The following is a 12,809-nucleotide window of genomic DNA, read 5'->3' as shown; positions in this document are numbered from 1 at the left end:
ATTTTAAGCTTATTTAAATCCTTTAAATCAATTAAATCTATTGCAATGAATTATAAAGAAGCTTATATAATGAAATTGGTGTTTAAGCTTCCATATTTTTAGAAAATAAAAATTTCTAAATTTGCAAAAATGAAATATTCCAATAATCCAATATTCAAATATATATTTATTGATAGTAATTTAAAATATTTCTATAAGAATATACCAAAGAATACATTCATAATTTTTATAAATACTTAATAATTATACTCAAATCATTCAAATATTTCTAAAATTAAATTACTATCATTAGAAAAGAAAAAAAAAGTGATAATAATAATAAAATAAAAATTTGGAAAATATATCAATGCATATCAGTTAGTTATCGGATTTTAAAGTTAGAAACAACAGTTATATTAGTATTAGTACTTTCATTACTACTACTACTACTACTACTACTACTACCACTACTACTACCACTACTATCATTACTACTACCACTACTACCTGTAACTACTTATTACTTACTAATAGTAAGTAAAAATAACAGTAACAATTACTACAATAGTAAAAGTTATTCATTGCTAAAACAATAAGATATCTTTTATTACAATAACAACAAAATAAATTATTACAATCTAATATGCTACAACAATAAGAAATATTACTGCTACAACAGCCTACCATTACAATTATTTTATTCCCATGAGTGTTTTCGAGATTTTCCAGTCAGGCAATATTTCGTGATGTTCAAAAATTGTGTCTCTTTTCCATCCTCCTCTTGCATTTCAGCTGACAGCAAAATTACTGCACGCCATATCATCATCATTTTGTCATACTACTCTTGCGCTTTTATATAGTTTTGATCATTTCTGTCATCTCAATAATATTTATTTATTAATCTATTTATTACATTTTGATTACCAATACTATATTTTAAATTTCGATTTTGATTTCAAATTATTTCAATTATTATATTATTTCAACAAAAAAAAAAAACAAATAACAACAACAGCAAAACATATATACAGTTTTTTTTTTTATTTTAATCAAAAAAATTTTCGAAATAATAATATTATCATTTATTGAATTATAATCATATTTCATGTTTCGTAATTAATTAATTAAGATGGTTATGTTATAAAATTATTTAAGTACTACAAATTTAAATATCATATTTTACTCATTGTATCTACTTTTTTATTAGTTCTATTTGTTTTATTGCTTTGTTTATTTGGAATTTATCATTCGTAATCATATCGTATCATTGAATTTTCTCAATCAGTTACAGTATTTATTATTATAGTTAGTATAAGCTTGCAGATTTTGTTGGTAGCATTCAAAGTGAATGCTTAGATAAGCGATAAAATACAAATACTCTTTGAATTTTATTAGTATTTGAAATTTTATTTCATACTTTTTCAATAGGTATTATGTCAAATTTTGCATACGATCATAAAGTAACCAAGTGTTTGGATACATTGAAATAATTGTCATCATTAATGTCATCACTGATATGGTGGCATTGAATGAATGGATGAAATAATGGGTGAAGTTTATCATTTCCTATTTAATGATAATTAAAAATCCAGAATAAAAGATAACAAACCGTTTAAAATTTCGTTGTCTCCGTTTATTGGCATACATATTTTCCGAGCATTGTACACAATTCAAAATCTGAAAATGCATTAAATTTTCATTTAAATTAATTTTAATAAAGACATATGATTTTTGAATTATTCTCGATGAATGTCAAAAAGCGATATGATAAATTTAAATCATTTCAAACATCCTCAATGATTGCTGTTATATTTCACAGTAGCAATTAAAGTTCGAATTTTTCTCAGAATAATTTAAAATTTAATTTAAAAATGTTATTACTTACGGTAGCGGATTAGCTTATCAATTTTCAATTCTGATGAAATTAGCACGACGTTTTCATTGTAATTATTTGAAAAAATTGATGATAATGAAATAATCAAATAAATATCATTTCCAATGATTTCAATGATCTAAAAATTAATTAATTGATTTGGAGCAATTTTCCTTTATAAAATGTTTGGATCATTTTAATAGTTAATTTAAAATTTCTTAATTATTAAAATAATTCCAATTTTTTATTTATGTTTTCTTTTCCTCTGTTTACTTTTTCTTTTATCTATCAACTTACTATTCATACTAGATTTAAATTCGAATTTTAATTCCATGATTTTAAATTGTATTACTCCTTGCAAATATTATTACTAAGCTAATAATAGCTTTAGAACTAATTTACAAACGATCATTCAATAATTATGATTAATTAAGAATTAAAATGAATTAATTAACATGTTGGGTAATTATTATGAAAAAAATTTTCATACATTTATTAATACAATATTATAACATTCGTTGTTAAGCATTATCACTATCAATAACATTATTATCATTATCACAATGACTATGAGACAATTACTTTTACCGATACAGCATAAACACGCAAATTGTTAGCATACTAAGAAAGAAGAAGAAAAAAAAAAGATCTATAGATAATGAATATATTATAGTATAATGTTCATTGCGTGTTACATGCAAATAAAAATATCGTTTTAACAAATAAAAGCTTTTCTGGAAAATGCCTTATAACATTTTGTTAGATAATTAATAGATACTTAATTACTCGAATAATAATAATTCAAAATAAAAGTAATGGAAAAAATGATTTGAAAAAAAAAATGATAGAGAAAATGATATATGATAAACTTACTTTAATAGGTGAAAAATTTCTCGAAATATATTTTAGAGGGAAATATTCTTGTTACTATTACACATACAATTTCTGTTAATGTTATTGTTTTTGGTGCTATCAATTTTTATGACAATGATATTCTAATTAATTAATTAACTGATTAGTACTACTATTATTTCTCTGTTTCTCATTACACTCTCTATCCTAATCTTTCCTTCTTTTCGTTTTTTTTTCTTTTTTTTTGGACAAAAAAAAAGTTTTGTATAAATTAAACGATTTTATTGATGTCACCGTGTCGTCGTTTTTAGGATGCTAAAAGGGAAATTTCAGAAAATTTCTTGCAGCACACTTTTGGATACGATTGATTCCCTTAAGTGGTTAATATTGCATTTTATCGGGCGTGGCTAAAGAAGATGATGAAAGAGGCGGAAAAGGAATATTGCGCCGATGATACTTACCATACATAGCAACGAAACGGGTGGTACCACAAACATTTCTCAAGGACATCATCATTATTCATCGTTTCTTAAATGTCACCAAGACGAAAAGGCGGAGAAATGATTACTTACCGTATTATTTTTCTTATTGAAGAAATGGATAAGCAAAATTGTGTCACATATTTGCTAACAGTTCATCGATCATATATGACTTATTTTGCTAAATCAATAATATTATTTTTAATTTTAATTTATTATTAATGCATTATTATTATTGCTTATAATAACAATTTATTAAAATAAACATCAAATATTTGTTTATTTTTTTTTCGAAATATTTTATAAAATTAAAGAAGAAACAATACAATATGGAAGAAGAAAAGAGGAAAAATTACGGTAATAAAATTTAAAAAAAAATAGTCCAAAAAAGTGTGTCAAAAATCTTTGCTAACAATGATAACAAACATTTAATGATAATTTAAACTTTTTTTAATTGTTTCTGTGGAATGTTGTAGCTTTTAATTATTGATATTCCGTGATATTCTAACACTGATGTCCCGTAATGTCCTATCATTGATGTCTCGTGATCATCCTATGACTGATATCCTGTAATGTCCCACTATTTAATAATCGTTGCATTTTTTTTTTAACCATCTAAATGGTTTTTTAGAATGTATAAATCTCGAATAAATCTTAAAAAATTTGCATATTTGATATTATAAAAATTAGAAAATATAAATAAAGGATCATTTTTAAGTTTAAGCTCTAATTTACAAAACCTTTCAAATAGCTATTAGCAGCTGTTTAGGTGTTGTTACAATATTTGATTGGAATTTTCGTTTTTTTTTTAAAAAAAAGTTCAAATATGAAAAATTTAAACAACTTGTTCAATACTAATAATATTTTGTTTGTAATGTCAATTTCATTGATAACATTCCATTTGTATTTGCTACTAATTGATAATATTTCACGTAGATTTAGTATGAAATGATAAAATGACACACAAATTTATCAATAATTAATGCTACTACTTCACCTATTTTATTTAGCTTTAAATTAATTTTATCAAAAAATCCAAGATATATTAGATTTTTTGATTACATATCAATGATTGATAATTGATTGATAAAAATCCAAAAAATTTAAGAGAGCCACAAATAAATTAACAAATACAAATTGATACTAAACTATCTCTTTTTTTTCTCTTCTTTTCAATTTCCGATTAGTCAATTAGTTTAATTATTAACAGTAATATAGCTCATATCAGTTAAATTTTACATTTTGGTTAAGCATTGATGATGCAAATTGATACTAAATATTAAGCTATCTCTTTTTGTTTCTCCTCTTTTCAATTTCCGATTAGTCAATTAGTTTAATTATTAACAGTAATATAGCTCATATCAGTTAAATTTTACATTTTGGTCAAGCATTGATGATGTAAAAAAGAATGGATAATATTCGTTATGTCATCTAAGCTTTCGCTTTTTTCTTTCATTTTTCGGAATTTTCATTTTATTTTATGCAAAAAATAAATTATAGAAATGTTTTATAAATTAAATTTTTTAGATATTTTTAAAATTCTCTTTGGTATATTTGTATAAATGTTTTGCAAATTAAATATGCTTCATTAAGTTATCATTTTAGAATAATCAAAATGAAGAAAATGAATGCATTACTAAGAGATATTGCTGATATCGTTGATAAGGTAACTAAAAATGTTTCATAAAATTTTGGAATTTTTTAAATCTTAAAAAAAATTTCCTGCCACTTTTTTTCTTTTAATAAATTAGATAATATTCTCAGGAGAGATAATTGTGGTTTATAAGTTTCGATGAAATTTTTAATTTTAATTATTTTTATCATTCGGTATAAAGGAGTTCATATTGGGTTAAGCAATAAAGCTTTTTTTTTTTTCAATGAAATTTCTGAAAATTCTAAAAAAAGATTTTATAAGGTTACTATAATATGTTAAGTAATTAAAATTTTTTGACAATTTAACTTAATGCTAATATAATTTTACTTATGGATTAAGCATAAATTAATTGTTAACTAAAATATCGATATTAGTCAGATAATGGGATTGTGATATCTTTTTGGAGTAATTAATACTTTTGAATTTTAATCAAATTTGTTTAATGATGAAATTATTTTCAATTTTTTTACACATTTATATTAAGGCACGTAAATCAGTGGAACGTCAAAATGAAGTAAATATAGCAATCGAAACTGGATTTGCCCGTTTCAATAATGAAGTCAATCAGAAATTAAATGAGGTTAGTTCAAAGTATAGGGGAAAAATCAATTTTTACTTTTGATTGGCTATTTTATAATATTTTATAACATTTGTAATGCTATTTATAATATTTTGTGATATATATTTTATAATATTTTACTATTTTATAATATTATACTATTTTATAATATTGGCTATTTTGTAATATTTTTTTTTTAATTTATCACATCTTTTGTAAAGATATTTGTTCATATTTTCAGTAATTAAATAATAATTATTCAATTTTAGTAAACATAATAAATTCAAAACAAAAAGTTTTCAATTTAAATAAATTATTTTTTGAATGATTTAATTGGTGCAAATAATTGCACGAAATAATAATTTATTCTTTGGATGGATTCAAAAAATTTTTTTAATATTTATACAATTTTAACGCTCTATTTAGAAGATATGTTTAAATCGAATAAGCAATCTTTGATTACAAATTAGTTCTTATATTTCGTGAAAAGTTTCATTGTTAATGGAATAATTGTAAATGTACTATGTGATCGGACAATCTTAATAATGCTGATAATGATAAGCACCAGAAAGAGATATACATGATAATAATTAAAATTTTTTAATTAATACCTGTTTTGAACTGTAATGGAATTATGTAAGTTTTGATAAATATATACCGAAAATGATTAAATTATATTTGTAAAAAGCATATTAAAATGAATGTTAAAATTTTATAATTAATATGCAACTTGAAATTAGATTTGTTTGAAGTTTCAATCATATTAAGGTTAACAAAAGTACAAATCTAAACTGATTAAATTGATAACAAACTTGCTTATATCAAATTAATAACTTTTTTCTTCTCATTAATTAATTAACCAATCAAAATTTCATTTTCCTCTTCAAATTCAGTTATACAATAGAATTTGCAAAATCAAGAAGGATTATGCACATCGAATTGAATTTTTGAAAAATATGTGCCAACATTACACTGATAACTTATCACATCGAATAAATACATTTGCATTTGATGAAATGGAAGTTCGACAAAAGTTGAACAAACTTGAATGGGACCTAATTTTTCTTCAAGTAATTATTTTTAAAATTTAAAAAAAATGGGTGCTTGTTTGCTTTTTTTTGAACATTTCAAATTTTTAATTTTTTTTTTAAATTTGAAAATGCTTTAAATATTAAAAAATTTCGAAATTTGAGAAAAGAAAAATGGGATAGCAATTTAATTTTTCTCATTCTAGTGGTAAATTTTAACTTTTTCTAAAAATTTTCAGGAAAAGATTTTGATATAAAGAAGAAAAAAGTTTTCCTTCTCCTTTTTTTTGTTTTTTAAATTTAAAAAATTTTCTTTTTCATACAGTGTGTTGGACGAACATTTATTGAAACAACAGCATCATATTTATCAGAAATTCATTTCGATAATATCGAACAAACGGTTAATTATGCCTAATTAAAATACTATAATTTGAAAATCGATAAGAGCTAATATGCATATATTAGGAGAAAATAAATTTGATGATGAAAATTTTCCAAAATCAAACTTTTCCTTCCTTTTTGTTGACAAAAAAAAAAATCCATAGCAACATTTCGAATTATATTTAACAGTTTTATATCACAGTGTCATTTCAAGTTAACTTTGACAATATTAAATTTTGCTATTATTTTAAGCTAAATTTAACACTTCAATTATGTCTATCCGATCTCCTGCAATTTAAAATATTTACAGCTTTATAAAACCAAAAAGCATCTTACTACAATCGATCATATCCTTGCTAATAGTCATAATCTTTCTATTGCACATGGTATAACTTTATCAACGGTAAAATTACCTTTACAAAATATAAAGTAATCTTATTCATTGGTTCCTTTTTATTCCAATCAGGAATGAAAAAGCTGTTGAAGATTGTATCATACATATTGTGATATGTATGATACAATCTTCAACAACTTTTTTTTTTCCATTCATTGTTTAATTGTTTTTTTTTAATAACATATTGATATACTAATTAATAAACTACAGGTACCACTATCTGTATCAAAAAAATCAGGTGATGAAAATAAGGTAAATGTTTTTTAATAGAAAAAATTTTTTCATTTAAATGAAAAACAATTGAAAAAAAAAAAAGGAAGAAAGCTCTCTATAAACTAATGGAAAATGCAATCAATTATGTAATCAGAAATGTTGGCATAACAAAAATATCAAAGAAAAAAAAACTTTAATTAATCCTTACATAATTGAATAATTTGGACATAAAATTCAACAAATTGTTAAATTAAAAAATGCATAAATATTTGAATTCTGTTTTAATAACAATTTATTGATAAAGAAAAAAATACAATAGTTCTATTACAATGTTACAGAACAGAAAAACTGTTGAAATAATTATTTATTACTACTAATTTTCAATGCTATTTATTATAAGTTAGAAACAGATGTATACTATTAATTTAAAATGTTAAGAATTATCTTTTTCTTCCTTTCGGAAAAAAAAATTCATTTTTAATTTTAGTTTACAGAAGTATTACGATTAGTTTCTAATTCAGTGGAAAATCTTCAACAATTACCGTGTACATTGGATGGTATGATTGATGGAGAATATGTAAATCATAATAATTTAGTGAATGAAGCAAAAAAATTGTTAACAATGTGTACTAATATTCAACAAAAAATTATGGTATATTTTTTTTGCTGAGAGAAATAAATTTGATTTCATTTGATTTAATCATATTTAAAAATTATTTCAGTTTTTCTTCTTAACTTGATAAGTTTTATACGTTTCCTTGTTCAATTTATTTGTTTGTTTGTTTTTTCTTTTTCGTTTTGAGAATGCTGAATCTATTAGTACAACAGAAAGCAACTATGCCAACAACGGTATTGAACCAATATTATCAACAGGTAATGTGTTATTTATGATAGATCAGTATGAAGTAAAATCAAACCTATTATCAACTTTGCGTTTCTTCTTTTTACAGATGACAGAATTATCAACACTTCGGACTTGAACAGCGAACAACAACAATAATTATGGAAATTATAGTTTACCAATAATGAATTTCGACGTAAAAATCTTACAAAACGATTCGATAATTTTCACGTTCTAAATTTGTTAAAAAAATCTGGAAAGAAAACTACTAATTATTTGGATTCTCCTATAGAGATTGCTGCTACTCTATCTTTGAAATTATAAATTTCCATGATATCAACGAGTAAATTTGGAGAACAAATGAATTAACAAGTATATCATGATATTATTAAAAGTCGTGGAAGTTGAGGAAAAAAAGTTGATCTCAAGAAAAAATTAAACATATTAATAAATTTCTATATTGCGCGATCATTTTAATTGGTAATAAAATCAGAATAGCCACATCTCTAACTTCAGTTAATCGCCTCTAATTCTCAGGTTTAACGCGCCTAGCATCAAATAAACAGTAAAACTAATATGCACCACCTTTTTAACGATCAAGGTTATCTCAGCTTTTCCTCGTAATGTCATACATGCTAATGAACAGTAGTGATCTCAGGTACCTAAAAACATAGGAAAATATTTCGTTTTCCTTTTTTACCAAACTCAGATTCAGATTTTTCTACATAGGAAATATTTTACTTAATTCAAAAAATTTTAAGTACAATCAAAATTAGCACGAAATTTACAACGATATAAATTACAGTTACACATTTCCAAAGCAATATCTGGAAGTAACGTGTCAGCGAAATGCTACCAAATTACTTCATTAATGGTCTCCTCGTCAGAGAAATAAAAGAGAAACATGTTCAAGATCAAACATGATGGAGGGAATGAACCCCCTTTAGCTATCTCGAAATTCAAAATTCATGACTTGGATTATAGCATATCCATCCGATATATCAACTGATCGCATTTGATATCTGTTACAGAAACTGCTTTGACAATTGACTTTGCATTTCTCCTATATCTGCAAGATTTTTGGACTAAAATATGTATCATTTTTGGAAGCGAGAAGGTAAAGTTATCTGGAATGGATTATTCATAAAATTGATTGGATTTTAAGTAAGAACGAGGTTAGACTTTATAAAACAATTCAACAAGCGTGAGAAGGTCCCATTAATAGAATCATACAATAGTACCGTATAAGTTCATGATTAATCATTGGAAGAGAAAATTCTTCACATCAGTTTTGTCTTAACGCTGCTAAACGTTGTGTTAGTTCATCATTTTCCGCTGCTGATGTTGAAACTTTGCCACCAATTGATGCTGTTGATGGCATTTCCATGTTCAATTCCAATCTGCAATTTCACGCTTTTAAATGAGATAAGTTTGAATATGCCATACAAAGTATTGCTCGTCTTTTTTTTTTTAAGTTGGTTCCCAAAGAGAATTAGAAATGTAAGTAAAATTACGCTGTTTCGTTTTTTCTTTGAATACTATTCTTAGAAACTTCCTACTTGCCAATAAAAAGACATCTTGTATTACCAAATGACAGTTGCAGGAAAACCGGAGGAAGAGAATGAGGAAAACATAGAAGAAAAAGAAGGTACCACAAAAAGTAATACTATACATAGTTGACGGAAGACGAACCAGAGTTAAAAATAAATGGTGTGAGGTAGGATGACCTAACATAACTGTGTTTGGTATATAACTGTAATTCAATAACATCAATAAAGTAATATCACGAATCTAAGTTATCCTAGAACAATCTCTGCCTGCTTATGTAAGATAAAAATAGAACCAGATCTAAAGGCCAGTGAAAAAGGAAAACATACCCAGCCTTATCTGCCGCTTCCTGGATTAAAGCATTAACTTGTGCTTGAGGTGCATTCAGAGTTGTCGTGGCTGTCATAGAACCTTCCATTGTGGCAGACTGTACATCCAGATTTTCAAAATCTTTCTCGAACCGATCCATCAAATTCTGCACTTTTTCCAAATTCATTGAGCGCAAGGCTGATTCCATCGCTTTCACAACACCAGACATACTTTGGGTTACACGTTTTTGTGTCGCGGCCGTCTGCAATAGTGAGCATTTTGCATCATGCTAAATAATCCTAAATCTCTTTTTCTTCTAAAGAAAAATGGAATGTATAAATAATCTTCACAATATTTCGTTTACTTCGAACATATTGAGAACTTATCCGAAGAATAGACTAGAGAAAAGCTACAACATCTTAAACCTTCCTGACATTAACGTGCTACTACATTTACAACATGTTACTGAATGACCGAATCTTTTTATGCCAAAAGCTAAGTACTGTATACATCAAATAAAACTAAAACGAACTTGCACACGCGCTGCCACTGCGTCAATTCGCGCCGACATCCTTAAATAATTTAATGCTTCATTCTTCTTACGTATTGCATTCTCAGCGTGTACCTGCGCTACTTCCATATTACCTTTCTGTAATGATGCACCAACAATTTATATGGAAAAACTTCTTGGAAGATAAAAACATCGAAAAAGTAAAATCAATGCGCAAGTAAAATCAAAAATCGAAAAAGTAAAGTCAATGCGTGCGTGTGACGTCAGCATTTGCTTTACTCATAACTTGAATAGAACACGTAAAAGAAATGCTATGGGGAAAAAGTTGTGAGAAAAAGAAACCTTTATTGCATTTGTCAATTTCGTCTTCTCTGCTTTCTCTTCTTTTTCGCATTTTTTCGAATTTCGTTGCAGCTCCTTTGAAGCAAACTTCAAATTGAAAAGATGGTCTAAAAGTTCTGTGCAAAAATTAGCAAAATTCAACAAAATATACATCAAAAGTATGTTGCAAGTAATCACTGGAAGAAGCCTACTGTCAAGATTTGAGTTAAAAAGATGAGCAGATTATTGTCGAAACCTATGAATGTGAACAAGTAAGAGAACGCACGTTATAAAAATGATATAAGATCTTTGTATTTCTCTTCTTTTTTCATTTCTTTTACTCTGAGGAAAAAAAAAGCGCGTAAGCATTACAAAACGACGTATGATGGAAATTTGTCAATTTATGAGTATTATACGAATAAACCTTACTATCTAATGACATCTATAGTTGTTGACAATATGAAATTGCTAAACCGTTACGTGCGAACCTGAAATTCACAAACGTAAACCTACAATTATCCATAATTTTCCCATGTAAATTTGAAAAATATAAATAAAAGCAAAAGAATAAACATTCAGTCTATTCCTGCGATTAGACCATCCATATTGCATACATATGCCTAACAAAATAATAAAACATATAACTGACCAAAACTACTACGTATATCCATCCATATCAAATTTATTGGCCCATGATTCATCATGCGGGAAGCTCTATGCAATTTCTCTTCTCAAGTTAATGTTTATTATCTGAAATATCTGCTAGCTTAATTTATCCTATCTTGCAGTTGAATAAATAAGTAAGCAGTGCTAAGGTATATATATGTATATTTGTTCATAAACATATATACATTTGATATCAATTTTTGACTTTATGAAAATAAATTTTATTTATCAAATTTTAAGTTAAATTTAGCAAACATTTTTAACGCAATTTTACCTTAAATGATAATTCTATTGTTGAATAACATTAATATTACTATACAGAAATAGATTCAATTTTAAAATTCTCTATCATTCCTCTTTCTCTTCTTTCTTTCCATCTTTTTACTTATCTTTTTCTTTTACATCATTCATTTTTGTCTTTCTTTTTTTTTAATGAACGAATATTTTATCATTTCCATAGCCGATTATTTCAACAATGACCATATTTTTTCTTTCCACTGATTGTATGAATACAATGATAGATAGCTTTGTTGTCACCAAAATTAAATTACGATGACAGCAAAGCTATATAATTTATTAAAATATTTATTCAATTCAACCAAAAATATTTCCATTTCTTTCAAATTTATAATAAAAAGGAATGTAAAGTATTTTTGAAACAAATAAAAAAGAACGAAAAAAGGCAACAACATTTGACAGCAATTATATCAATCAAAAGGGAATGAATTTAAAAGGAATGATTAATTGCCATTGCTGTTTCTTTTGATGAAATGATTGAAATTGAAAGAATACTTTTCCACATTTAATGAATAAATGTAATAACTAAGAATTGTTAACAATCAAACGAAACATTCATTTACATTTTCCCTTTATTTTACATATTATATTCATAGATATGTTTGACAATGTGACATCTTGTCAAAATCAATTCTCTTTTTGTATACTTTAGCTTTCCATATAAGCAATAATTATTAGCTTTTGTAATTATCAGAAAAAATATGATGATTTTTTATGTATTGTAATTCTATATTTAATTATGCTTATTATATTTTAATGGAATTGTCATGATCTTTTGGATATATTGTGTAGAAAGATCGCCATAACGATAATAACAATAAACAGCAGTAATTAATAATAATAATAATGATAATAATAATAATAATAATAATAATAATAATAATAATAATAATAATAATAATAA

The 12,809-nt window shown here is 25.1% G+C and overlaps 3 protein-coding genes across 3 annotated transcripts; 2 read left to right on the top strand and 1 right to left on the bottom strand.

Annotated features, from left to right (window-relative positions):
* Positions 1–290: 290 nt before the first annotated feature.
* On the top strand, positions 291–839 carry LOAG_08340 (hypothetical protein; the record flags this gene model as incomplete). The annotated part of the gene is made up of 2 exons (XM_003143872.1): positions 291–552; positions 772–839. Coding segments are annotated over 2 exons (330 nt in total), but the record flags the coding sequence as incomplete, so codon positions are not given.
* Positions 840–7,899: 7,060 nt separating this feature from the next.
* Positions 7,900–8,412, top strand: LOAG_08339 (hypothetical protein; the record flags this gene model as incomplete). Its single annotated transcript, XM_003143871.1, has 3 exons — positions 7,900–8,064; positions 8,216–8,285; positions 8,363–8,412. Coding segments are annotated over 3 exons (285 nt in total), but the record flags the coding sequence as incomplete, so codon positions are not given.
* A 570-nt stretch (positions 8,413–8,982) lies between these two features.
* LOAG_08338 (hypothetical protein) lies at positions 8,983–11,629 on the bottom strand. Its single transcript, XM_020447673.1, has 7 exons — positions 11,592–11,629; positions 11,372–11,430; positions 10,964–11,070; positions 10,643–10,759; positions 10,131–10,372; positions 9,495–9,653; positions 8,983–9,322 (listed from the first exon to the last, which is right to left on the bottom strand). Exons 2-6 carry the CDS (start codon positions 11,382–11,384, stop codon positions 9,539–9,541), a joined length of 594 nt encoding a protein of 197 aa, XP_020302123.1. The 5' UTR covers positions 11,385–11,430; positions 11,592–11,629; the 3' UTR covers positions 8,983–9,322; positions 9,495–9,538.
* Between the last annotated feature and the right edge of the window lie 1,180 nt (positions 11,630–12,809).

This window comes from Loa loa, assembly GCF_000183805.2.
Source record: "Loa loa unplaced genomic scaffold supercont3.213, whole genome shotgun sequence".
In the NCBI taxonomy this organism is placed as follows: Eukaryota; Metazoa; Nematoda; class Chromadorea; order Rhabditida; family Onchocercidae; genus Loa; species Loa loa.
Note: the sequence above shows the minus strand (reverse complement) of the source record. Positions and strands in the feature narration are given on the sequence as shown.